Genomic DNA, 27,070 nt, shown 5'->3' with positions numbered 1-27,070 from the left:
AACAGAAATACAGAGGCTACACTGCAAGATGCAAACCACTGGTTAGCTGCAAAAATAGGATGGCCAGGTTACAGTTTGCCAAGAAGTACTTAAAAGAGAAACTGCAGTTCTGGAAAAAGGTTTGTAAACAAATGGGAAGAAGATTAACTTATGTCAGAGTGATGGCAAGTATGGAGGAGAGAAGGAACTGCTCAAGATCCAAAGCATACCACCTCATCTGTGAAACACAGCGGTGGGGGTGTTATGGCCTGGACATGTATGGCTGCTGAAGGTACTGGCTCACTTATCGTCATTGATGATATGATTGCTGCTGGTAGTAGCATAATGAATTCTGAAGTGTACAGACACATCCTATCTGCTCGTTCAAATAAATGCCTCAAAACGCATTGGCCGGCGGTTCATTACAGCAAGACAATGATCCCAAACACACTGCTAAAGCAACAAAGGATTTTTTCAAAGCTAAAAAATGATTAATTCTTGAGTGGCCAAGTCAATCACCCAATCTGAACCCAATTGAGCATGCCTTTTATATGCAGAAGAGAAAACGGAAGAGGACTAACCCCCAAAACATGCATAAGCTAAAGATGGCTGCAATGCATCCCTGGCAGAGCATCACCAGAGAAGACACCCAGCAACTGGTGATGTTCATGAATCGCAGACTCAGAAAAGCAGTCATTGCATGCAAAGGATATGCAACAAAATGCTAAACATGAATACTTTCATTTACATGACATTGCTGTGTCCCAAACATTATGGTGCCCTGAAATGGGGGGGGCTATGTATAAACACTGCTGTAATTTCTACATGGTGAAACCAAAATGTATAAAAATGGCCTTTATTAAAATCTGACAATGTGCACTTTAACCACGTGATTTTTTCTATTACAAATCTCAAATTGTGGAGTACAGAGGCAAATAAATAAATGATGGGTCTTTGTCCCAAACATTATGGAGGGCACTGTATCTATTACGCTCTCACTGATCCATTCACCACCCCTCAACCCATAGAAGCAGCGGTTCTATTTTCAGGTGTAACCAAGGTGTCGAGTCATCAGGATGCTGAAATTACAGCTGAGCCTTTAAAGCTTTCCCTTTAGTTTGCACTTCCAGTGAGTTGGCGAAGCCTGAAAACAAATTTCAAGCAGGGCTTTCTGAAACATCTACACTGTTCGTACAGTTTTAGTTTTTAAAGATCCAGCGTGGAAACAGGCCCTTTGGTCCATCAAAACTTCCTCTGAAGAGGGTCCAGAGGAGGTTTACAAGAATGATCCCAGGAATAAGTAGGTTAACCTATGACTGGTGTTTATCAGCACTGGGCCTGTACTCGCTGGAGTTAGAAGAATGAGGGGGGGATGTCATTGAAACATACAGAATAGTGAAAGGCTTGGAAGGAGTGGATGTGGAGAAGATGTTTCCACTAGTGGGAGAGTCTAGGACTAGAGGTCATCACCTCAGAATTAAACGATTTTCTTTTAGGAAGGAGATGGAGAAATTTATTTAGTCAGAGGGTGGTGGATCTGTGGAATTCTTTACCACAGAAGGCTGTGGAGTGCAAGTCAGTGGATATTTTTAAGGTGGAGATTGATAGATTCTTGATTAGTACAGGTGTCAGAGGTTTATGGGGAAAAGGCAGGAGAGATAGGTCAGCCATGATTGAATGTACTTGATTATGTAGACGAATGGCCTAATTCTACTGCTAACACTGAGGACCTTATGTTCACTGTACACTAGTTTACAGAATTTACAGAAGCCAATCAGCCTACAAACTTGTATGTCTTTGGAATGTGGGAGGAAACCACACGGTCACGGGGAGAAAGTGCAAACTCCGCACAGACAGATAGACACAATGTGCTCCCGGAGTACCTTAGCGGGTCAGGGCAGTATCTCTGGAGGAAAAGGATGGGTGAAGTTTCAGGTCGGAACCCTTCTTAGATGAAGACCACTCTGCCTCATGTGACAGTTGCAGAAGCATCGTCCATCATTATTCTCCAGAGTTGCTGCCTGATCCGCAGAATTACTCCAGCATTTTGTGTCCATCTTTGGTATAAACCAAAATTTGCAGTTCCTTCCTCTGCACTGACAGCACTGGTAGTTGGGATTGATCCCGGGTCTCTGGCGTTGTGCAGCAGCAGTAGCTCCACCACTGCTCTATTGTGCCGCATAGGTTAATATTTATTCTTCAACCAGCTTTATTAAAAACAAATGGTATGGCCTGTGGCGCTTTCTGTGCACATTTTAGCTGCCACATCACAGCAGTGACTCACCATCCCTCATTGTAAAACACTTTGGGGGCATTGACGCCACAAGTGGAGGTATGCAAATAACAGCTGCTTTCTTTCTGGAGAAATTAACTATTTTATAACATGTGTGAAATTAGAAATGCTATACCAGAATACAGTACAAGTAAAAAAGATACAAAGTCCTGGAGTAAGCCAGTAGGTCAAGCAGCACCTGCAGAGGACCTGAATCAATGACGTTTCAAGGCAGGACTTCTTTAGACATGAGAAATGTTGGACATGTTATTTCTATAGAGAGTGCCCTACTCCAGATTACATAATCATATGACTGGGAGGGAAGAAGCAACACTTGGAGCTAACTGGATAAGCACCAACATGGCCTCCAAGATCACAAGGCACGAGTAACTCGCACCATTCCACACACTGCGATAGTGCTCATGGGCTCGACCTGACTTAGATTTGCCTCTCTCGTGATAGCCTACAGTGCAGGTTGCATGTTGCCAGGTTTGCTGCTGTCACATGAGGCAAGCCTCAGATGGTGAACCAAAGGTCCTGACCTGATGGCATTCCCACAGTTCATTCTGTCACAGACTCGACTGTTTCAAATGTCACCAAACAGACATTTTGAAACAGTTGAAAAACATTAAAAATAATAAATTCATTGACAGACGCATTCTTTAGACTTAAGAGATACAGCGCAGAAACAGGTCCTATGGCCCACCGGCCAGCGATCACCCCATACACTAACACGACCGGCGATCACCCCATACACTAACATGACCAGCGATCATCCCATACACTAACATGACCAGCGATCACCCCATACACTAACACGATCCTGCACATTAGGGACAATTATACCAAAGATAATTAGCCGATAAAACCTGTGGAGTGTGGGAGGAAACTGGAGCAGCCGGAGAAAACACACGCGGTCATAGGGAGAACGTACAAACTCCGAACAGACAGCATCTGTAGACAGGATCAAGCCCGGGTTACTGGTGCTGCAAGGCAGCAACTCTACCTCTGTTACATTCAACACATAACTCAAAAATATTAATTCCAAAAAAGCAGACCTTCATTTGCACTTTCATTACCTTCATTAAGTAATTGCTGGCAACACCATTGGAATGCATGGGGCCACATTAGACATGCCAACAATCCTTGGTTTAAGCAAATAGACAATTCCCAGTTTTAGGAGATCAGCCATTTGTGCTTTAAAGATCACCTCTCATCCAGCAAGTATAGGCTTGGTTTCCTCATATATTCTCTAGAGTATAACCCTTTCATCATCGAATCAATCATGGCCACACAAACTCTAATAACAAGAAACTGCAGATGCTGGTTTAGACTATAGACTCAAAAGGCTGGAGTAACTCCGTTGGTCAGCAGCAGCATCCCTGGTGAACACAAATAGGCGATGTTTTAGGACGGAACCCTTCTTCAGACTGATTCTGAAGGTGTGGGAAAAAAAGCTGGGAGAGATAAGGGACAGGACAGAGCATGGGCAGGAGCCCATGGATCACCTGGAAGGATTGATGAGGTCCCTGGATGAAGGAGGAGGTATAGAGGTATAGAGACAGATGTTCCACCTAGGGTTGCTGGGGAAAGTACCTGGGGAGGGGGTGGTTTGGGTGGGAAGGGATGAGTGAACCAAGGAGTTGCAGAGGAATGACGAAAAGGGGTGTAGATGAGAAGATATACTAATGGAGGGATCACATCGGAGTCGACAGAAATGTCAGAGATTGACGTGTTACAAATCTCAAATTGTGGAGTACAGAGGCAAATGATGGGTCTTTGTCCCAAACATTATGGCGGGCACTGTATATCCTTCTGCCGACTTATTCTCTCCTTACAGATCACTTTCCCGCTTAGTTTTGTTGCAGAAACTGCAGACGAAAATACAACGTAAACCTCTCAGATTCATGTACATTTACATGAAGCGCTTTAGTCTCAATATCAATTCCTCTAGTATGCCACTCGCAAGACTGCCAGTCCGAAAAAAAATATCGATTCCTACCATTCCTTGTCCTTCAACAAGATCCCCAATGCCTGCAATTTGCCTCTAATCCCATGTTTATCTAACAATCTTTCATACAGTGCGTGGATTGTTGAGATATACCACATCCGCTCTTGCTCTTTATTTACCAACCTGGTGGTCATATCAGTAAAAATCTCTCAAGTTCAACCCTTCATGCAGCAGTTGACATGCGCAACTCATAGCCATTGTGCATGCAGTCCATGCACCATGTGCAAATCCACAAACCGTACAAAACTTTTTGCTCACTTTGCTTGCTTCATTCTCTCAAAAGGAGTTGCCTCTGTACCGAAAACTTCAATGACTTCTCAAACAACATAGGGAAGGCAAACTGCAAGATGTTGATTATCTCTCCAGCAGCAGCCTAGAAAACAAATTGAAATGCAAGATTTGTATTTCTAAAGCATACTTCATGTTTCTTGCAGGGCATCCCAAACCTCCATGTCCAATTAAACATTTTTCATGCACAGTTGCTAGACTCAGACGTTCACTGTCCAGTCGCCTTCATTGGGCCATGATCGTTCAGTTAAATTTTGATGTAAAGTTATTACAGTAATAGCAGTGGGTAAATTCTAGTGATAACATTTTTAATGGATTTCTAACAACCTTCATATTGTTCAAGGTTCAAATACAGGTCCACCACTGATTTTCCGGCAACTAGTGATCCGGCACCTCCCTTAAACCGGACAAAATTACAAGAGCACACTTAAAATTCCCCCCAGGAAATCCCCCCGAAAATGTGGGTCCCAGACCGGGTGAGGCGGCCAATGTCAATCTCATCGGGACTTCCGCAGCCTATGGGCAGGTTGAACTAGCCCCCTGTGGCCGGGGCTCTGAAACTGCAGCCCAGTTTGAATTGGAGGCACTGTGGCATATGTGATGCCTTACCGCGCCAGAGACCAGAGTTCGATCCTGACTACGGGTGCTGCCTCTACAGAGTTTGTACGTTCTCCCCGTGACTGCATGAGTATTCCTGGGTGCTCCGGTTTCCTGCCGCACTCCAAAGATGTACAGCTTTGAAGGATAATTGGAATGCAAGACTGCAGAGGGAGAAGAGGAGGGAAGAGACTGCAGCCCTAAGATTTTTGCCTCCATCAGTGAGGAGGTGCTTGGTAGACTCACTGTGGTGGATGTTAATTTGTGTTTACTGTTGTTTATTATTGTATTATTGTATGTAAGACTGCAGGCACGAAATTTCGTTCAGACCAAAAGGTCTGAATGACAATAAAGGAAATTCAATTCAAAAAGGAAATTCAATAATTTGGCTTCTGTAAAAATTGTAAATTGTCCCTAGCGCGTAGGATAGTGCTGGTGTACGGGGATCGCTGGTCGGCGCAAACTCAGTGGGTCAGAGGACCTGTATCTCTAAACTAAACTAAATCTGAACTGTATGGTGTGAATACAATTTTGGAGCGCCACTTTTACCCTTAGCTCAATTTCTCAAAACTTTTGCTTCACAAAACTTTGGGGCACAGGAAGTTTTTGTCAGTGCACACCTGCAATTTCTGTAGAATAATATATAAAGATCGACTGGTCAATAATTTGATTATCATCTTGCCAGGCAATACTGTGATGGTTAAAGGTAATCAAGATGGATTTATACAAGACGACTACTGATCCTAATTATTTTAGAAGGGGAAAGATCAATGATTCACGTGGTATATTAAAGTGTGTTAAACATTTCAACCTAGAACCTCCTTGTGAACAGCATGGTGGCACAGAAGGGAAACTACCAGAGAGTACCACAGAGCCATGCAAGACCGGAGCCGGCGGCTGGCCGTAGAGAGGCGGTCTGGCCGCGCCACCGAGAATAAAGAGGGACCTGGCGAGGGGGGGGTTACCAAGAACAAAGAGATGGGAGCGGGTGGAGAACGAAAAGGGTTTAACATGATTAATGAAAAATTTGGTAACTTTGTCAGCGCTGGTAATGTGGCGTCTCTTTGTGCGCATTGTCCGTTGCATGCAAAAACAAATAATTTCCCCCAACCTAGGTACATGACAACAAAGTATCATTGAATCATTGACCAGAAATACTGATTCAGGTTGAAGATCGACAGGGAACTCTATATGGATCAGAAGGACACACTTTGAAGGAAGCTTTAATGGCCTCGATTTTGCAGGGAATTGCTGGTTCTGCGAGAAATCGTCAGGATTTCCATAATAGCACTAATGTATGAGCAAGGGTAAACATCCTCCAATTTCCAGCCACAGAAGTTAACGGCAATTCCTCCACATTTAAGTAGTGAATCTGCTTGAACAGCCTGTCCTAGTAGAGGAGCAGCATCAATCAATGGGGGATTATTTTCAGTTAATTTCTATGGTTTTTTTAATTGCTCGATTTAATTTACTTTTTTAAATTAATGCAAGTGTATTTAAATATATTTCAGGATAATTTTTGAAAATTAAAGTTTTGTCTATACTTTCTTTTTTTTTAATTTTATTTTTTTATTTTTTTATTTATTAGAAGTACGGTAAATTACAATAATACACAACACATATATCTTAATACATTTTTTGTACCACTTCATTTTTTTGAGCTTTAAGAAAAAGTAAGGAAAGTAAAGAAAGTAAAGAAAGTGCGCAAGAGTCGTGAAGTGCAAGAGAGTGTTGGGAAAAGAAAGCCCCTTAGAAAAGAAGTTAGAGAAGGAAGTAAAGTAAGAAAGTAGACCCTAGAAAAGAAAGAAAAAGAAAGTAGGGACAATCGCTCTATTATAACATTAAACTCCGCAGAAAGGGGACTACCAACCAAGTCTGTTTTTGTTGTTTTACCTCCCATTGCCAGGTCCTGATACCATATATTTATTTATTTATTTTTTAAATTACTATTGCACCTCATGCTTGTAATAGGTCCATAAACGTAGACCACGTCTTTTGGAATTGGTCTGCTTTACCTGCTAAGAGGAATCTCATCTCTTCCAGATGTAATGTTTCAAACATATTTGATGTCCACATTTTTATTGTTGGTGTGGGCGCATTTTTCCAAAATTTAAGTATGAGCTTTTTCCCCATTATTAGCCCGTAATTGAATAAATTCTTCTGATACACGTTTAATTCAGGGATACCTTCCGATATTCCAAAAATTATCCATTCTGGTTTTGGTACCAGTTTTATTTTAATTAATTTTGAAAAAATATCAAATATTCCATACCAGAATTTTTGGATTTTTGTACAAAAAACAAAAGAATGCGCTATGGTAGCTTCTTGACACAGACATTTATCACAGATTGGTGAAACATTAGGAAAGATTTTATTTAATTTAGTTTTTGAATAATATAGTCTATGTAATGTTTTGAATTGGATAAGCGTATGTCGTACGTTGATCGAACATTTATGCACCTGTAGTAAATGATTATCCCAGCTCTCTTTTGAAATTTTTATAGCTAATTCTTGTTCCCAGTCTCTTCTAATTCCATCTGTTGTGGGTATTTCTATGTTTAAAATGATATTATATAAGTACGATATTAGATTAGCTGATTCCGCCTTTGTCTTCATTGCTTCATCCAGTAAGTCGGAAGGCATATTATGATAGTCTTTTGTGTGTTTTTTCAGATAATCACGAATTTGAAGATATTTAAAATATTGGTTATTTTTCAAATTATATTTCAGTTGTAGTTGTTGAAATGATAGTAATTTTCCCAATTCATACAGATCTTCGAGCGTTTTGATTCCCATTCTTTCCCATTGTATAAATGATTTGTCTATGATTGATGGTTTAAATGATGGGTTATTGACTATTGGTATTGAGAGAGATAGGTTTCTTAATTTTAGATTCTGTTTTATTTGTTTCCATGTTCTAATTGTGCTATGTATAATTGGGTTTTTATTATAATTTTTATTATTCAAATTTATTGGTGAGAGGATAATCGCTCCTATATTACTCGGGGAGCAGTCCCCTTTTTCCATTACAATCCAGTCCGCCTGCTGGGCAGAGTTGTCCAGCAGGTGAATCATATTTTTAATATTTACTGCCCAATTATAATACATAAAGTTAGGGAGCGCTAGACCCCCCAACTCTTTTCGTTTATTAAGGTGTGTTCTTTGTATTCTATGGGATTTATAATCCCATATAAAATTTGTAATGTCTGAGTCCAATTTTTTGAAAAACTTTTTTGGGAGATATATAGGTATTGATTGAAATAGGTATAGAATTTGTGGTAAGAAAATCATTTTTATAGCGTTTATTCTGCCTATTAAGGACATCGGAAGTGTTTTCCAGAATTTAATCAAATTATTTAATTTCTTAAGTAAGGGATTATAATTGGCTTTAAACATATCCTGGTAATTTCTAGTAATTTCAATTCCCAAATATTTAAATTTTTCTGTAGCTATTTTAAAGGGGAATTTCCTGAGGTGTGTTGAGTCTTTTGGTTTTATCGACATAATTTCACTTTTGTTCCAATTTATTCTATATCCTGAGAAGGATCCAAAGTCCTCAATTAAATTTAATATATTCGGTATACTAATTTGTGGTTTTGTGATGTACAGTAGTACATCATCGGCATATAGGGATATTTTGTTATTTGAATATTTTGTATTATAACCGTAAATATCCAGGTGTGTTCTTATTTTTTCAGCAAGGGGTTCAATTACCAAAGCAAATAACAGCGGAGATAATGAACAACCTTGTCTATTGCCCCTTGATAGTTCAAATTTCGAGGATAATATATTATTAGTTAGTATTCTAGCCGTAGGTTTGTTATATAATAGTTTTATCCATGCAATGAAGTTCTCGCCCAATTGGAATTTTTGCAATACTTTAATCATATAATCCCATTCTACTTGATCAAACGCTTTTTCTGGTTTGATCTTGTTTGAGCCAGTGTCAGGAACTACGTTTTGGCTGCTAGCTGCATGGATAAAATATAAGATGCCCCAGCATCTTAATGGGTCAAAGTTGATCTGATCTTTACCTCTTCCCTCCCCTATCTCCATCCTTTTAAGCTGTTTTTCTGCAGTGCGCAGTGGTAGAGTTACTGCCTTACAAAGCCAGAGACCCAGGTTCGATTCTGACTACGGGTGCTGTCGGTACGCAGTTTGTATGTTCCGCGCTGTATCTCTAAACTAAAGTAAACCCCTTCCACAGCTGATGGAACTGCCTTCATCTGAGGATATCTACACAAGTGCAATCTCCTTTCAATCAGTCGTGAGTATTCCATTGACCAGCAATTCTGGAGCAATATACCAGTCATTGGGCTTCAATGGGGAAGTTAATGTTCTGGGCAAATGTGCTTCCATTTCATACACAAATCCATCCTGAACAGGAAAGATGTGGAGACTTTGGAGAGGGTGCAAAAAAAGGTTGTCTGGATTAGAAGGTATTAGCTATAAGGAGAGGTTGAATATACTTGGATTATTTTCTCTGGAGTGTCAGAGGCTGAGAGAAGACGTGATAGAAGGTTGTAAAATTATGAAAGGCATAGATAAGGTAGATAGGGACAACCATTTTCCCTTGTGGATATGTCAAAGACTAGAGTACATTGCTTTAAGATGAGAGGTTTAAGGTGCAAAGATGATGTGCGGGGCAAGTTTTCTTTTTACACAGGGAGTGCCTGGAACGCACTGCCAGGAATGGTGATAAAGGCAGATATGATAGTGGCATTTAAGAGGCTTTTGCATTGGCACAGTGGTATGCAGGGAATGGAAGGACATGGATCATGTTCAGCTAGATTAGTTTAACTTGGCAGAATGAGTTTTGAGTTCTAAATGGACAGCTAATATTCCAGAAGGACTGGTTTTGCTGAGTTAGATAGGTCACAGAGGTTAGTGCTTCCCAAAAACAAATTAGCAGGATGGGCGTTGAAGAGAAAGTTTCTTGGTTTTCAATGGGAGATTTAGTGGCGACTAGAGGAATAAATTTCAAAAGGAAAGTTAATGTATTAGTGTACAGGCTCATAAGTTTGGATTTGGAGAACCATTTTTAGTAGTTACAGTTGTGATGTAAACAACACTAAAGTCAATCTGGACACAGTTGGGTCTCATGAAGGGTAAAAGTACAAATGACCTGTCATGTGGGGAACCATTATTCACCAGGCAGTTGGGAGAATTCTCGTTTTTCTAAAAAAAATCCCTGGAATCTTTAACATCCATTAAAGGTGGAAATATGGTCCAGCTTAAAGAATTGAACATTGTATTCTAAAATTTCAGGTAACCATGAAACCCTTCCCATCTTCCCCCATCAACTCTATCCCTTCGCCCAACCCCTCTCTCCCCTGTGCGTCTCCTGGATTCGCACTATTTCTCTCTCTCTCTCTCTCGTCCCCTCCCTCCCCTCCCCCATGTACATTCATTCCTCTAGCTTCACAGTTGGCAACTGTTCAATCCTTTTGTCTCACAACTTGTGTCTTTTCATCTCTGGTCTTTGTCCACCATCCATCTATCTACCTATTAAAAAAACCCTCCACTACATCCACCTATTAGCTGCCAGGTCCTGACCGGAAACATCACCTGTCCATGTTCTCTGGCAATGATTCCTGACCCACTGAGTTACTCCAGCACTGTCTTTTTTCTAGGTTTAAAACTTCACTTTTGATAACGACTCCCTTGCTTCTTCATTGAAGTGACTGTACACTCCAGTCTCTGGAATATGGTTTGAGTACCCAATCCTTCTGAAGAGGGGAGAGATCTGCCAATAATCAAGGCTCTTATTTTTAAATGAAGATTTAAGAAAGGCTCCACCCTCTTGGCTAGGATACAAAAATGAAACTAAGTGTACTGCTGTCAACAATTCTAACTCTGACAGGCAACTGTAAATCACCAATGACACAATAGGAAGATTTTATAGCAAAATAATTAATAATAATTTGAGGATTATAGCTAGATGAGCTATATATATATATATATATATATATATATATATATACGGTGACTATATCCCCACTAGGTTCAGAAGTATAAGAGCATGAGGAACGTACAGAGAAGCAAACTTGCTAAACAGGCTCTGTCCATATTGTCTTAGTATGTATCACAGGCAATACAACAATCCCTGTAAACAGAACAACAGCCTCTCCCTCCTTATGCAGTGCCAGCAGCCATTTAGAGTCAGACAGCGTGGAAACAGGCCATTCGGCCCAACTTGCCCATACCGACCAACAAGTCCCATCTACACTAATCCCACTTGCCTGCGTTTGGCTCATATCCCTTTAAACTTGTCCTATCCATGCACCTGCCTAAATGTTTCTTAAACTATGCGATAGTACCTGCCTCAACTGCCTCCTCTGGCAGCTCGTTCCATACACCCAGCACCCTTTCTGTGAAAAGGTTACCCCTCAGATTCCTATTAAATCACTCCTCCCCTCACCTTAAACCCATGTTTTCTGGTTCGCGATTTCCCTACTCTGGGCGTCTACTCAATCTATTCCTATTATGATTTTGTACACCTTTATAAGATCACCCCTCATCCTCCTGTGCTCCGATCTATATAGAGTTCCCTGTTAATCGTCAACCTTAATCAATATTTCACAGGAAGAATGTACTAACTCCGTACAGAAAGCACCCCTAGTCAGGATCGAACCCGGGTCTCTGACGCTGTAAGGCACCAATCTTCCGCTGTGCCACTGTGTCGCCCCTTTCGGTAAATAGAGTCATATTATGGTAAACAGTCAAGTACTTAGCCGGGAATACAAGTTGGCATTAACAGAGGTGAGGTTGATTGGTAATGGAATAGGAAAGGAATTTTGAAACTCTGGGTGACACAACCAAAGGTCTAGCTTCTGGGGATGAAAGTCAGGAAGGTTAGTAACGGTGATGACGCAAACGATTGTGTAGTTAGAGGAAATTAGTTTGCTGAGGATTAAGGCATGAAAGGTTGCAAAACAAAAGATGGGAATATTAAATTTGAGGTGTTTTGGGTCGACCAACAAGGACAAATGTGATGGCAACATGTACTGTTAATTCTTTTTAACCGACTGATTACCTTGATAAAATTCCAGTGCATTGGGTTCTCGGTCTTTAAAATCCTCATCTGGAACACGGTACTGCAACCATCGTGAGATTTATCTATTATAAGCATGAACTGCCTCTTGTAACTTTCCGGCTTCATCATAATTCCTCACATGGAATAATACCAGAATTATTTGAATTCCTTTATACCACTAATGATAACCTCTCGTGGAAATTTCCAATGGAAAGGATTTATGCAGTTGTTTAATGAAGGAAAAGTCCATGAAGTACATCGAGTACTTTAAAAACAAAAATCAAAGTACAGATGTAAAAGCACCAACTTGAAGAGATATTGCTTGTATATACCTGCTTCAAAAATGAATAATTCATTTCCAACAACCACATTTAACCTGCAGTAGGGCAGAAACTAGATCGTATGCATCATTAAGTGTCTTACTCACCTGAATGTTTCCACAGTTAAGTATTGAAAAACAACAATCTGAAGTAAATAACTCACCAGCTGCATAGCCAGGAACCCTTACATTGTTAACCACATATTCTTTAGAACAACTGATCTAAAATCCTCCTGGTATATCTTTGGCTGGATAGCATATGATGCCAACTTGCTGACTAGTGTTTTGAATAGTTACAGTGCAAGTATGTCATCATTAGACGGCTGAACAGTAACTAAGAGATGTTGCAAGCAACCTGTACCCAGCTGAATACTGATTCTTTATGGTCACCCAGCATTATGTAGGATGTAAGCGGCACAAATAGTGGAGATGCTACTTCACAGTTCCAGGGGCCCAGGTGGGTGCAGTGGGATAGCAACGAGTTAAGCAAATAGGCAAGGACATGGCAGATGGAATGTAAAAAATGTGACGCGACTCACTTTAGTAGAAAGGCAGAGTACTCTTTAAATGAGGAGGCTGAAAGGACCAGGACTAAGGTGGGGATGGGTTGGAGAGAGAGGGGATGCAAGGGTTACTTGAAGTTAAATAAAGCAATATTCACACTGCTGAGTTGTCAGCTGCCTCAGTTGTCGTACTAGTTTTACTGACATCCTGTTGAGTTTCACTGTCTGTATAACCCGTTAGCACCTAGCCCACAGCCAACAATGGACCATTGTGGTCTCCAACTTTCCTTCATCATCGTTACTTTTTGCATATCTTTCATTCATTTGTTCTATATCACGTCTATATCTCTCGTTTCCTATTCCCATGACTCTCAGTCTGAAGAGGGTCTAGACCCGAAACGTCACCTCTTCCTTTTCTCCAGAGATGCTGCCTGACCCGCTGAGTTACTCCACCTTTTTGTGTCTATCTTTGGTTTAAACGAGCACCTGCAGTTCTGGTCTCACTGCTTAAGGAATGTCACACTTGCAATACAGAGAATTCAGGGATGGTCCGTCAGATTGATTTGTGGGACGACAGGTTTGTTTTACAAGAATGGATTAAGCACTCCATAGTTTAGAACCAGTTTATACTCCATAGTTTAGAACAATGCGTGATTATCCAATTAATTTTTTTGCAGGACTTGACAGGGTAGATGTGGAGTTGATGTTCTCCCTCATTGGAGTGTTTGGACCCAAGGGCGAGTCTCAAATGCGTCAGCTACTGAGGATCTTTGTGAGAATGAAGGGGAGGAAACTTTTGAATTCTCTACCCAAGAGGATTGCTGGAGGGAATAAGAGATATGGGGTTTGTCCAGGAAAGTAACGCTGAGCAGACAAATCAGCAATGATCTTATTGCACGATGGGGCAAACATAGAGGACTGAATGGCCTACTTTCTCTGTTCTTTACTAACACTTTCCACCTTCCATTTTGAAATAGCTCATGTTTCAATCAGCTTCTATTTAACTCTCTCCTGCATGAACAAACAGTATGTAGTTATACACCCAGCAAACCTTAACTTACTGCCGGAAACTATAGTCAGTATTCTTTGTGCTCAGTGCAATAAAATGCAGCAATTATTTTCAGATTTACACTGTATGGGAGAGAGAATTTACCATGTTTCTTGGAAAATCTGTTTTAAACTTCCTGGAATGAAAGAAACCAGGCGTTCTCGATAATTAATAGCATTTCTTAAAAATTCCAAGCATTACCAAAATATTCCCAGTATTTCCTAGCCGCACAAAATGGCAGAGTGACACTCAGTAATTTATATGAATTCCGAAATTCCCGTGATCCCCAATGGCGGTTGGAAAATCTTCCCATAATTTATTATGGTTTCCAACAATTCCCAATTCTACACCATCCCAGTAACTTCCAACCAAGTGTAGTGTCTCCAACTCATTACTATTGACAATTTTCCATAATCCTCACGATCCCAATAATCCCATGCAATGCAATAATGATTACTATTCCCTTTCTAGTGGATACAAAACCTCTCTGGGAAGCTAAAATATGGCTTTAAACTGTTTGAAGCTCATGAAACACTCAACAAATGGTCCCAATATCAGAAGGACAGCAGCTTCCTACTTCAGGGCCACTGGCCAACTGCAAAGTTTCCAGGGTCACTGGGAATATTGGGAATATTTTGGCAATGCCAACTAGAGATCGATCCTAACACTCATCTGCCAAGTGTTGCACCATACCAGAGAAGTGGTGCTACCAGTTTTGCTTTTTGCAATTCAAAGCAGAGATACAAGAACAATATGGGAGCAAGGTCCTTCTTAATTTTAAACTTCCTTATGGCAAAGGAGGATGCAATTCAGATAATTGATTCTCGGCTGACTCATAGAACAATTCCTTTCCCCTCCGCATTAATTTTCCCACTGATTCATTCTCCCAAGAGTGCCATCAATAATGAGTGACTGGTGATTGGGTAGTAGCCCCGAGCGGCTCCCAGCTCACAAACCTGATTTGCTGCTGAGCCCAATAAATGTCTTGGCAACCAAGCACCTCACAAAAAAGTGAACCCATAATTTAAACTAGATAACAGGGCGGCACAGTGACGCAGCGGTAGAGTTGCTGCCCAACAGTGCCAGAGTCCCGGGTTCCATCCTGACTACGAGTGTTGTCTGTACCAAGTTAGTACGTTCTCCTCGAGACCTGCGTGGGTTTTCTCCGGGTGCTCCCGTTTCCTCCCACACTCTAAAGATGTACAGGTTTGTAGGTTAATTGGCTACAGTAACATTGTAAATTGTCCCTAGTGTGTGTAGGATATTGTTAGTGTGCGGGAATTGCTGGTCGGCGTGGACTCAGTGGGCCGAAGGACTCTGTATCTCTAAACTATACCGTCTGTCTGCGTGCATGACACCAGCACTCCATCGGATGCCTGGGTCTCAGCTTTGCACGCATCATCCCCTGGTGTCCCTCTGTGCAGGGGTAGATGAGGGGTACAGCAGGAGGAGGGGGGGAAGGGGAATGAGCAGTGTTAGTGTCCCAGAAGGCAGGAGGAGGTGGCAATCGGGAACAGATGGGACAGCCAACGTGAATGGATGGTGCAAGGAGAGCAGTACACCAGAGAGGAGGGGAGTCACAGAAGGTGAGGAATTGGGGGTGTCAAAGGCTTTTGGACAGGCACGTTGATATTGAGCGAATGGAGGGATATGTATCACATGCAGGCAGATGACATTAGTTTAACCTGGCTTCATGTTCGGCATGGATATTGTGGGCTGAAGGGCCTGTTCCTGTGCTGCACTGTGTTCTGTATAATCTCCCAGATTCTGCAACCGTTGCACACTCAGGACAATTTACAGTGGCCAATTTACCTACCAACCCACACCTTTTTGGGATATGGGAATAAACCAGAGCACCTGAAAGAAACCCGCAAGGTCACAGGCAGGACATTCAAACTCCACGCAGATGGAAACAGAGAACATGGGTTCTGTGAGGCAACAGTTCCTCTAGCTGAGCCACTGCTATTCACGCTTGGTGAAGGGGTATCACTGGTGACATTGAACCCCTCTGCCTCAGCAGCCCTGATGTTTTACTGTATTAATAATCTACACTGAAATATAATTCATTGAATCTTTCACGGTCCATATCTGCATATCTGTACATAGGCTTGTTATGCTGCTATAACTAAGAATATCATTGTTGGTACATGTAACTTGACTCTTGCCTTGCAATGTGCTTTGCTCCGCCATCTACTGGTAGAGGTTGTCACCTGCACAGTCAAGGGGAAAACTCGAGAGAGTTTGTGAGTAACTCGGGAAAATGGGACAGGGGCTGAAGTCAGTACAGTGATGGAGCTTGGGAAACCAACATCGTACTTCAAATACAAGGGGATGAGGTTTGCTCTACATCACAGGAAATGTGATAGGTCCATGGGTCCTGGAATTAATTGCGGAGCCAAACACAGCACAAGAACAGACCCTTCGACTGACAATGCCTGTGCCAAACGTCAGAATCTTATTTACCATAACATAATCAAGTTCAAGTTCACATTTATTGTCACATGCAACAATTAAGGTACAATATTTGAGTTACCACAGTCATTCAAGTTAAAAAAAAGAACACAATATACAATAAATTTAACATAATAATCCATATCATTTTTCCATGAGTTTAATTCAGTTAGTTTAGTTTAGTATTGTCACGTGTACCGAGATACGCCATTGTTCGCTATCCTGTCAAAAAAGTGCACATAAATACAATCAAGTCGTCCTTCGTGTAAAGATGAAGGATAAAGGGTACAACATTTAGTGCAAAGGTATAACAAGCAGGATACAAGAATCTAATCAAATTGACGCTGCTGCTGTCATGATCAAGCTTCATGACAACCTCCTGAGAAAGATTTGCAGACTACAGAAATAAAAAAGTGAGTCTCAGAAATCAGAAACACAAAGTCAGACTCTGCACTTAGATAAGTGATCAATTGCAGGTGCACCATAATATATTAAAAAGAATAATGCAAACAGGTGATTCTGGAACAAAGAAAACCTCAGTGAGCAATGCAAAGTATCCATCGACCAGGATACAGGCAGAAACAGCAGGAAAACATAATGACTCAGCAATCTACTAGACTTGTAAAAACAGAAAATGCTGGAAACAGTCAGGTCAGGCAGCATCAGACAAGAGTCTAAAATCTGAAACACTGATTCTGTTTCTCTTTCCACAGATGCTGCCTGACTGTTGTGTTTCCCAGATAGAGAGCATGTCTGGAGGAGGTTCTCGACCTGAAACATCACCTATTCCTTTTCTCCAGAGATGCTGTCTGTTCCGCTGAGTTACTCCAGCTTTTTGTGTCTATCTTCAGTTTAAACCAGTATCTGCAGTTCCTTCCTACACTGTTGTGTTTCATATTCAAAGTTCCTGTATTTGCATTTTTTTTATTAATGTCCGTCCATCAGATCTTTGTTGGACTGGGAAGGGGAATTGTTATGAGAGAATGGATGCTCACAGGAAAATAAACAACAGCATGGAGAAGACAGCTTTCTTGATAGCATTAAAGCTTTGTGGTTTTATTTTTTAATTAAAAATGTTATCATTAATGGAGCCACACAGTAACAATAGCTAATAGTACTGCTGCCTCAACTCCAGCAAACAGGTTGGGACCAGACCACTGATACTGTCTGTGTGGAGTTTGCACTTTCACCCTGCATATCCTCCAGGTGCTCCGGTTTCTTTCCACATCCCAATGGAATGTTGGTGGGTTAACTGGCCATGTAAATTGGTCTTAGTATATAGGTAAGTGATGAAATCTGGGGAGTATTTGGGGATATGGGGAGAATAAAATGGATTAGCATAGGATTAGTGCAAACATAGGTGCTTGGAGGTCGGCAAGGACTCGAAGGGCTGAAGGGCCTGTTTCCATGCTGCATGTCTAAGACTTACAGAAAGGCATTTACCATTGGTTAGTATGCCATCGGAATTCCGTTATATATCGTTCACAAGCTGTTGGGGCTGAAATGCTGCAATGGCCAAAGTTGTTGGGTGAAAGTCTCTAAGGTCGGTGCATATTTTACTTCAATTGGTATCTTCCCTGGACGAGTACAGCTGGCTTCTTGCGTCGAGCTGCTTACCTGGTGTGTCTGCACTGGCGACGAATGACCTCCCTGGCCCAGGATTCTCTCTCACTGCCGCCACTGTCACTGAACCAAGACTCCTCAGTCATCCTTTCACACCTCCCATTCACGCAACACCTGCAGACACAACGCACATGGACATTTAAAGCTCCCACAGTTTAGCCAACAAGCAGTGCAAAATGATAAACCTACTGAGAAGTACTGAGGAAAAACAGAGATTGGCAATCATTGAAAGAGATGAACTTTAAAGGTAATGCAAAGGATTGGGGGATGGATTGATCTAGATGTAATCAGGATATGGTGGAGGGGAGCGGATTGAGTATCAATAAGAAGCTGAACTTTCTCAACTTTAACTCGGGGGAGTCAGATGATCCTTGTAAGACCAATGGTTATCATAGAGTGAACTTAGAAATATCTATCTAATCCACCCTGACCATCAACAACCCGCTTACAGTGACCCCACACTAATGCCGTGTTTTCATTCTACTCACATTCTCATCAACTCCCCCCAAATTCCACCACTCGCCTACACACTTTGGGTAATTTACAGTAGCCAATTAACCCACCGGGCACCCACAGCTTTGGGATGCGAGAGGGAAATGGAACACCTGGCGGAAACCCATGTGGGATTCAGAATCCTAATCTCAGAAACCCATCCGAGAATAGGATTGAATCTGGGTCTCTGTTGCAGCGACATCCAATTCCCCCTCTCCCCCGCCTGGGTCACTGGTCACCATTGGAGTGACAGCGGGAGGTGAGAGCTGGGTACCACCACCCATCCGGATCACTAGTTACAGGCCTTTTTTCCTCCACTCTAATCACCAAATCATTCCTCCTAAATACTTGGCACAATCCCTTCCCAATCCCCAGTACAGCAACTCCCACGAATCTGGGCTCCAATTCCTCTGCAGCAGATGTGGCCCTCTCTCCTCTCCACCCTCGCCTCCCACTACGCCGGTCCTGACCACTCCCTACACCTGCACACATCAGCCCATGTCCCGACCTGGCACCGCTCTCAATGCCCCCCTCCCCCCTCACTTCCTCAACCCCACCCCTCTCACTTCCTCAACCCCACCCCCTCTCTCTCCCTTCCTCAAACCCATTCACCTTCCTCCTCCTCAAACCCTATTCGCCCTCCTCAACTCCCCCCTCCCCTCCTCAAGCTCTCCCTTAACCCCCACCTCTCCGCCCCCCCCCCACTCACTCACCTCTCCGCCCCCCCCTCACCTCTCCGCCCCCCTCCCCACCGCATCCCCCCCACCATTCCTCCCCCCCTTCCCCACCATTCCTCCCCCCCTCCACCTCTCCCCCCCCCCCCCCCTCCCCACCATCCCTCCCCCACCATCCCTCCCCCACCATTCCTCCCCCCATTCCTCCCCCCCTCCACCTCTCCCCCTCCCCACCATTCCTCCCCCCCCTCCACCTCTCCTCCGCCCCCGCCCCCCTCATTCACACCGCCCTTCTCACCCCTCCTCGTTCTCTCCGTCCCCCTCACTACCAGCCCTGCATCACCTGCCCCAGTCCATCGCTGATATACCTCATGTCCATGCCGGGTGCATGACTCACCATTTACTGCCGCAGCCCAGTCGCTCCGCCTCGGGCTGGTCTGGAGCAGCCAGCGACCCGTCACCGTCACCGTCAACCCGCCCGTCCGCCCGCTGCCGCACCGAGCAGAGGCGACAAAAAACCACAGCGCCGCCGGCGGCCGGGAGGAGGAGACATCCTTTAGCGCCCCCATCGGCCGCGAGGAGCCGCTCCACAGCGCCGCCGGCGGCCGGGAGGAGCAAGGGTCACACAGCGCCGCTTGTGGCCGGGTGGAGTCGCTCCACAGCGCCGCCTGCGGCCGAGAGGAGCAAGGGTCTCAGGATGGATGCAGAATTCTCAGTGAAGGATTCAGTTTGTATCAGATTCAGATTCAACTTTAATTGTCATTGTCAGTGTACAGTACAGAGACAACGAAATGCAGTTTCGTTGTACCTCATGTCCATGCTGGGTGCATGACACCCAGCATGTACATGAGGTACATCAGGATACAAGAGCTATACTATGGTGGCAGTGTGAACAGTACTGATTAAGACCCAAATAACGGATTTGTCTGAACGTTGCCTGATCACCAGTTGGGCGAGATGGAAAACCAGAAAAATAACAGTAAAACACAGTCTTGCCACTCACTCATTCCACTCACCTTGAACACGCTGACAGGAGATGGATGGGTGACTTTCAGACAGTGAAACACTTATGAAGCTTCTGTTATATATATTTCTGATTACATAGTAGTGCTGCATGAACAGGAAAGAAAGAGAAGGATGCAGGCCAAATGAAGGAAAATGCAAACAATGTAAATAGGCCTCTTGGGCAGTATGGACAAGTAGGGCTGAAGCAGGGCTGCCAACATTGGGTGAGAGTTGCGAGTGAGGAATTGCGAGAGACCAAGCCCGAGGGAATGTAGCGACCGAGGGGGGGGGGGGGGGCAGGTGTGGGAGAGGGGTGTCCCCCCTCCTATTGGTACGAAGCTTCTGCGTTTTTCAGCTTGGAATTGTGTAATCTGGTGCATTATGTAGCAAGTCTTTTAACTTACACTTGAATGCAATATTTATGCTTTAAATTGGATTAGCCATGAATAAGGTTAGGCTAAATTACATTCCTAATTACATTCTACAGTAGACCCAGGCTCTGATCAACAGGTACTTGGCCCACGTTGACCAACCTGGGTCTCACTGCACACCTGGTACTACTCCTGACCCTGACTCCAGTTGCATACCTTCTCTCATTCCTGACCCTGAGTCCAGCCTTACACCTGTCCCCCTATTCTACCCTGATCATAGCTGCTTACCTGCTTAGGTTCCCAGTGCTGAACACTATCATTGTCCCAGCTTTGACTGCACACCTAGTACTATTCCAGACCTTGACTCTGGATGCACACTTGGCCTTGCTCCTTGCCCCCCTGCACTGACAATATATCTGGACCATACATAAAGCCCCATATCTGACCCCCTGGACTTAACCTATTACGTTCAAGTCCTCAGGTGCTTATCTAATGCGGTAATCTTTTATGGGGCACTTCACAGACTAAATTTTGTATAACAAAATTTGCCACATCCATTGGCTTCCTTGTTATCTAACATACTTTGTCAAAGAAGTCATCAATTGGTTGAACACAATTTCTCATCCATAAAATTATACACACTAGGCTGTATAAGTATTCTGTTACCATTCCTTCATTTTCCTAATAAACTGTCCTGAAGTCATTTTCACCCCCAATATTCTCAGTATTTTGCTGTCTTCCTCTCAGCTGGGACTTTTCCGAAATGCAAAGTCCAATAATTATATATTTAAGCAATAATATTCTATTTAATGTGATCTTGAGAGTACATAATATTTTCTGTGGTATTCATAATACAACAATGATAAAAAGATCTTTGTTTTGATTGCACCTACCAACATGCATACATTATTATATTACAGTTAATATGTACCGAGGGCAAATGTTTGTTCCAGTGCTCCTCATTCCCAATTACTTTTACCTTGAAGTGATTGAAATCCAAGTGAAGTTTATTAGAAAAATAAATGTAACTCTCTCTTGAAAACATCCAGTGAATTGGCCTCCACTGCCTTCTGTGGAAGAGAATTCCACAGATTCACAACTCTCTAGGTGAAGAAAGTTTGTCCTCATCACAGTCCTAAATGGCCTACCCCTTATTCTTAAACTGTGTGACCCCTGGTCCTCAACTCCCCCAACATCAGGAACATTTTTCTGCTTGCACTGAGGCTGCTCTAAGGCCGGAGCTGCAGCGAGCGACTCGCCAGCCTGGTAAATACTCGCCAGCCCCAGCTCTCCCGTCCGCATCTGCCCCCGCCGCTGCTTCTGCTTCCATCCCTCCCTCCGCCCCGGCTCTCCAACACCCGTGGCCCATGCAGTTGATATTAGTTTTGAAATTCTCGATGATCACAGAATTTCTCACGACAGAGCTTGAGAAATTCTGTGTTCAGCGTGAGAGCGTGAGAATTGGGCGAAATGCGTGAGTCTCACGCTCAATGCGTGAGTCTCACGCTCAATGCGTGAGAGTTGGCAGCTCTGGGTGAAGGCCATGTCTCCATGCTGTACAACTCTATCGATGATGTGGCACAGGTGGTCAACATTTGGGTGAGGTGGAGAGCCAGGAGGAACTGAGGGTAGGATGTGAGGGTGGGAGCAGCAGGGGGTGAAGGTGGGGGCAAGGTCAACTGGAGATGAGGGTAGGTGAAGTTTCCCCAGGGTGGAGAGGATTATACAAGGATGGGGGCATTAAGCAGTAGAAGGAAACAACTGAGGACAATTCTTCATGAGAGGAATAGATCGGGTAGATGCACAGAGTCTCTTGCCCAGATTAGGTGAATCGAGGACCAGAGGACATAGGTTTAAGGTGAAGGTGAAAAGGTTTAATAGGAATCTGAGGGGTAACCTTTTCACACAAAAGGTGCTGGCTGTAGGGAACAGCTTGCCAGAGGAGGTAGGACTATCCCAACATTTTGCCAGAGGAGGTAGGACTATCCCAACATTTAAGAAACATTTAGGCAAGTGCATGGAAAGGACAGGTTTGGAGTGATATGGACCAAACGTGGGCAGGTGGGGCTGATATAGCTGGGACTTGTTGGCCGGTGTGGGCAAGTTGGGCTGAAGGGCCCGTTTCCACTCTGTATCACTCTATGACTATAACAACCAGAACAGTATGAGGGAATACTTACCACTGTGTGACAGTTTCTTGAATGGTTTTCACTCACTGCCTGGAACAAAATGCTCAGTGCAACCCATCTTTAGAGTACTTTAAAAATACTATACAACACCACCAATGGAGGAGTACTGGAGCTGTAAAACTCAAGTGTAACATTCCTATTGTTGTATTAATTCATAGGTGTCCCCAAAACTGCCCTGAATTAAGGGATTCCAGAATGGGCATTAAGCAGCAGAAGGAGCCAACACCCAGCCACTGATGGCAATTATGACCAAATCAGTGTGGGGGAATACTTATTATTGTGTGACAGTTTCTTGAATGGTTTTCTCTCTCCCTCTGGAACAGAATGCTCAGAATGCTCAGAATTCTACTATATTTAGAGGTACTTTAGAAATACTATACAACACCAACAACGGAGAAGGATAGATGAGTACTGGAGCTGTAAAACCCAAGTAGAACATTCCCATTGTTATATTCATTCACGAGTGTTCCAAAAACTGCCATGAATGAAGTAATTCGAGAATGGGAAACATTTGTCTATAATTTAGCAGTCATTATCTTGAAAATTTGAGGCAATTATAAAAGGATTTGCATTAATCACCATTTCCAGAATAGTAAAGGATGAGAAGTTACCTAAGATGACAGATAAGGAATGAAACAAGGACAATGAAAAAGCGGACCTTTTGATTTGCACTAACTGCCCTTAATTATAACATTCTTTCCCATTGATGCTGGGGTCACATTTAATCTGAAATCTTCTGCCTGCATTCTCTATTATCATTAGCCTTTGAAATCATAACCAAGAATGATGCAAAGATTAATCTTTGCAACCATTAGTTCTCCTAAGCAACAACACCTAACAACAGAAAAACACAGTTTAAGTATCTTGCCACGCTCGCATTCCACTCACCTTGAACCCCCTGACTGAAGACAGGAAGACACTGAAGGAGAAGCCACTGTTATATACATTTCTGATTATGGGGCCATCGTTATAGCCCAGCCCTTGCAGTGCTACATGGACAGGAGTGGAAGGATATGGGCAAATGAAGGAAAATGGAAACAGTGTAAATAGGCCGAAGATAGACTCAAAATGGGACAGTGGGACTCAGTGGGACTGGCAGCATCTCTGGAGAGAAGGAATGGGTGACTTTTGTGTTGAGACCCTTCTTCAGACCCACGTGTCACCCATTCCTTCTCTCCAGAGATGCTACCTGACCCACTGTGTTACTCTGGCATTTTATGTCTATTTTCAGTGTAAACAGGGCTGCCAACATTGGGTGAGAGTTGGGAGTGAGAAATTTGCGAGAGACCAAGCCCGAGGGGATTTCCTCCAGGATGCACCGAGCCGCAGCCTGATCCATGCCGGTCACCTGGGCAAATTCGACACAGAGACTCTCTCTCTCTCCCCCCCTCTCTTCCGCTCTCTCTCCTCTCAACCCCCCTCCTCTCTCGCTCCCCCTCTATCTCTCCCCTCCTCCTCTCTTTCCCCTCTCTCTCTCTCCTCTCTCCCTCTCTGTCTCTCCTCTCACCCCCTCTCTCACCCCTGTCTCCCCCTCTCACTCTCTCCCCTTCCCTCTCTTCTCTCTCCCCCCTCTTTCTCTCCCCCTCTCTTCCCCCCTCTCTTTCCCCCCTCTCTCCCCTCTCTTTCCCCCTCTCTCCCTCCCACCTTACTCTTGCCCCTCTCTCTTGTCCCCTCTCTCCTCTCTATCTCCCCCTCCCTCTCTCTCTCCTCTCTTTCCCCTAACTCTCTTTCCCCTCTCTTTCCTGTAACCTCTCGTCGTCCCCTCACTTTCTTCTCTCTCCCCCTCTCTCTCCTCTCTCTCCCCCTCACTTCCCCCCAACCTCTTTTCCCTCCCTCTCATCTCCCCCCTCTCTCTCCCTCTCCACACTTACTCTCCCTCCCTCTCTTTCCCCTCTCTCTCTGTCTCTCCTCTCACCTCTCCCTCTTCCCCCTCTCTCTTTTACCACCCCTCTCTCTTCCCCTTTTCTCTCCCATTCTCTCCTACCCTCTTCACCCCCTCTCTTTCTTCCCTCTTTCTTCCCTCTCTCACCCCCCCCCCCTCTCCCCCTCACTCTCCCCCTTCTCTCCCCTCTCTCTCCCCCCCCTTTCCCTCTTCTCTCTCTCCATTCACTCCCCCCCTGTCTCTCCCCGCTCTCTCCGCTCACCTCCCTCTCTCTCTCCCCACTGTCTCCCTGTCTCCTTCCCCTCTCTCTCTCTCCTCCTCCCTTTGAGAGTCTGTCTGTCCCTTTGGCACAGAGACTCTCGCGGCAGCGGCAGCGGTGCTTCCGACGCCTCCGACACTCGGGACTTGCACTGTCCGGAGTGCTCCATGGCCAGAGCTGCAGCGAGCGACAAGCCGGCCCCGGCAAACACTCGTCCGTCCCGGCTCCCCGCATCTGTTCCGGCCGCTGGTTCTGCTCCCATCCCTCCCGCAGCCCCTGCTCTCCAACACCCGCGGACCATGCAGTTTATCCGAGTTTTGACATTTTTGTTGATCACAAAATTCCTCACCACTGAGCGTGAGAAATTTCTGATAAGCGTGAGGGCGTGAGAGTTTGCTTGAGGGCGTGAGTCTCACGCTCAAAGCATGAGAGTTGGCAGCCCTGGTGTAAACCAGCATCTGCAATTCCTTCCTACAGTGTAAATAGGCCACTCGGTCAGTGTGGACGAGTGGGGCTGGAGGGCCTGTCACCATGCTGTACAACTCTATAACACAGGTGCTGGATGGATGCAGATTTTTCAGTGAATGATGCAGTTTGTGTGGAAGACCTATACTGTGGTACCTATACCTATACTCTTGTGTGGCAGTGTGAACAGTACTGATTAAGATCCAAGTAACAGATTTGACTGAAGGTTGCCTGGTCGCCAGTAGCGTGAGGTGGAGAACCAGGAGGAACTTAAGGGAGGATGTGAGGGTGGGAGTAGCAGGGGGTGAAGGTGGGGACAGCAGGGGGTGAAGGTGGGGCAGCAAGGGGTGAAGGTGAGAGCAAGAGCAACTGAAGATGAGGGTATGTGAGGCTTCCAGGGGTGGAGGGGCTTATACAAGGCTGGGTGCATTAAGCAGTCGAAGGAGACAACACCCAGCCACTGAGGGAAATTATGACCAAAACAGTGTGAGGGAATACTTATTATATAACAGTGTCTTGAATGGTTTTCTCTCTCCCTTTGGAACAGAATGCTCAGAGCAAACCATGTTTAGAGGTACTTTAGAAATACTAAACACAACACCAACAATGGTGAAGGATAGATGAGTACTGGAGCTGTAAAACCCAAGTATAACATTCCCATTGTTATATTCATTCATGAATGCTCTGCCCTGAATGAAGTGATTCAAGAATGGGAAACATTTGTCTACAATTTAACAGTCAGTAACATGAAATGTGGAGGCAATGCTGAAAGGATTTGCATTAATCATCATTTCCAGAATAGTAAAAGATGGGCTGCCTGTGCTCTAAAGACAGTTTGCACCAAAGATCTCTGCTCTAAGATCTTTGGTTTGCACCGAGCGTTTCCTGGGCTGAATGATAAGGAATGAAGCAAGAACAAGGATGAATTGGAGAAACAAATAACTGCAGATGCTGGTTAATACACAAAAGGACACAAAGTGTTGGGGTAACTCAAGCCAGTCAAGCAGCATCTTTGGAGAACATGGATAAGTGGTGTTTCGGGTCAAGACAAGCATTGTTTAAATGGAGAAATACTGCATCGCAAAGAGACCTGGGAACCCTTGTGAATGAAACACAGAACGTTAGCGAACAAATGAAGTAGATAATGGGGCAAAGAATGATGGGTGGCATGATGGCACAGTTGGTAGAGCTGCTACCTCAGCTCCACTACAATCCTGACTTGAATAGTGCCCGTATAGAGTTTGTCCTCTGACCACAGGGGTTTCCTCCAGGTGCTGTAGTTTCCTTCCACATCCCAAAGAAGTGCAAGTTATTAGGTTAATCGACCATTGTAAACTGCCCCTAATGTGGAGGTGAGTGGTAGTCTTGGATCAGTTTAGTTTAGTTTAGAGATATAGCATGGAAACAGGCCCTTCAGCCCACCGGGTCCACACCAACCAGCGATCCGTGCACATTAACACTACCCTTCACACACTAGGGACTTTTATTTACATTTATACCAAGCCAATTAACCTACAAACATGTACGTGTTTGGAGTGTGGGAGGAGATCGAAGATCTCTGAGAAAACCTGCGCAGGTCACGGGGAGAACGTGCAAACTCTGTACG

At 44.0% G+C, this 27,070-nt stretch overlaps 1 protein-coding gene across 5 annotated transcripts in view; it reads right to left on the bottom strand.

Annotated features, from left to right (window-relative positions):
• LOC116986913 (BTB/POZ domain-containing protein 10-like) overlaps nt 1-19,817 on the bottom strand; it is a 47,840-nt gene extending 28,023 nt beyond the window's left edge. The window contains exons 1-3 of one of the 5 annotated variants that reach the window (XM_033042706.1): nt 19,691-19,797; nt 18,122-18,241; nt 4,521-4,635 (exon numbers count right to left, since the gene is read on the bottom strand). In XM_033042706.1, the coding sequence (XP_032898597.1) occupies nt 4,521-4,534 (14 nt within the window). In that variant the 5' untranslated portion in view covers nt 4,535-4,635; nt 18,122-18,241; nt 19,691-19,797. Of the gene's footprint in view, nt 1-4,520; nt 4,636-18,121; nt 18,242-19,636 lie in introns of all 5 variants that reach the window. The other 4 variants (XM_033042705.1, XM_033042703.1, XM_033042700.1 and 1 more) reach the window with 4 other exon arrangements.
• Nucleotides 19,818-27,070: the final 7,253 nt, after the last annotated feature.

Source organism: Amblyraja radiata, chromosome 24 (genome assembly GCF_010909765.2).
Source record: "Amblyraja radiata isolate CabotCenter1 chromosome 24, sAmbRad1.1.pri, whole genome shotgun sequence".
NCBI lineage: Eukaryota > Metazoa > Chordata > Chondrichthyes > Rajiformes > Rajidae > Amblyraja > Amblyraja radiata.
The sequence above is the reverse complement of the archived record's forward strand: the minus strand, read 5'-3'. Positions and strand labels throughout refer to the sequence as shown.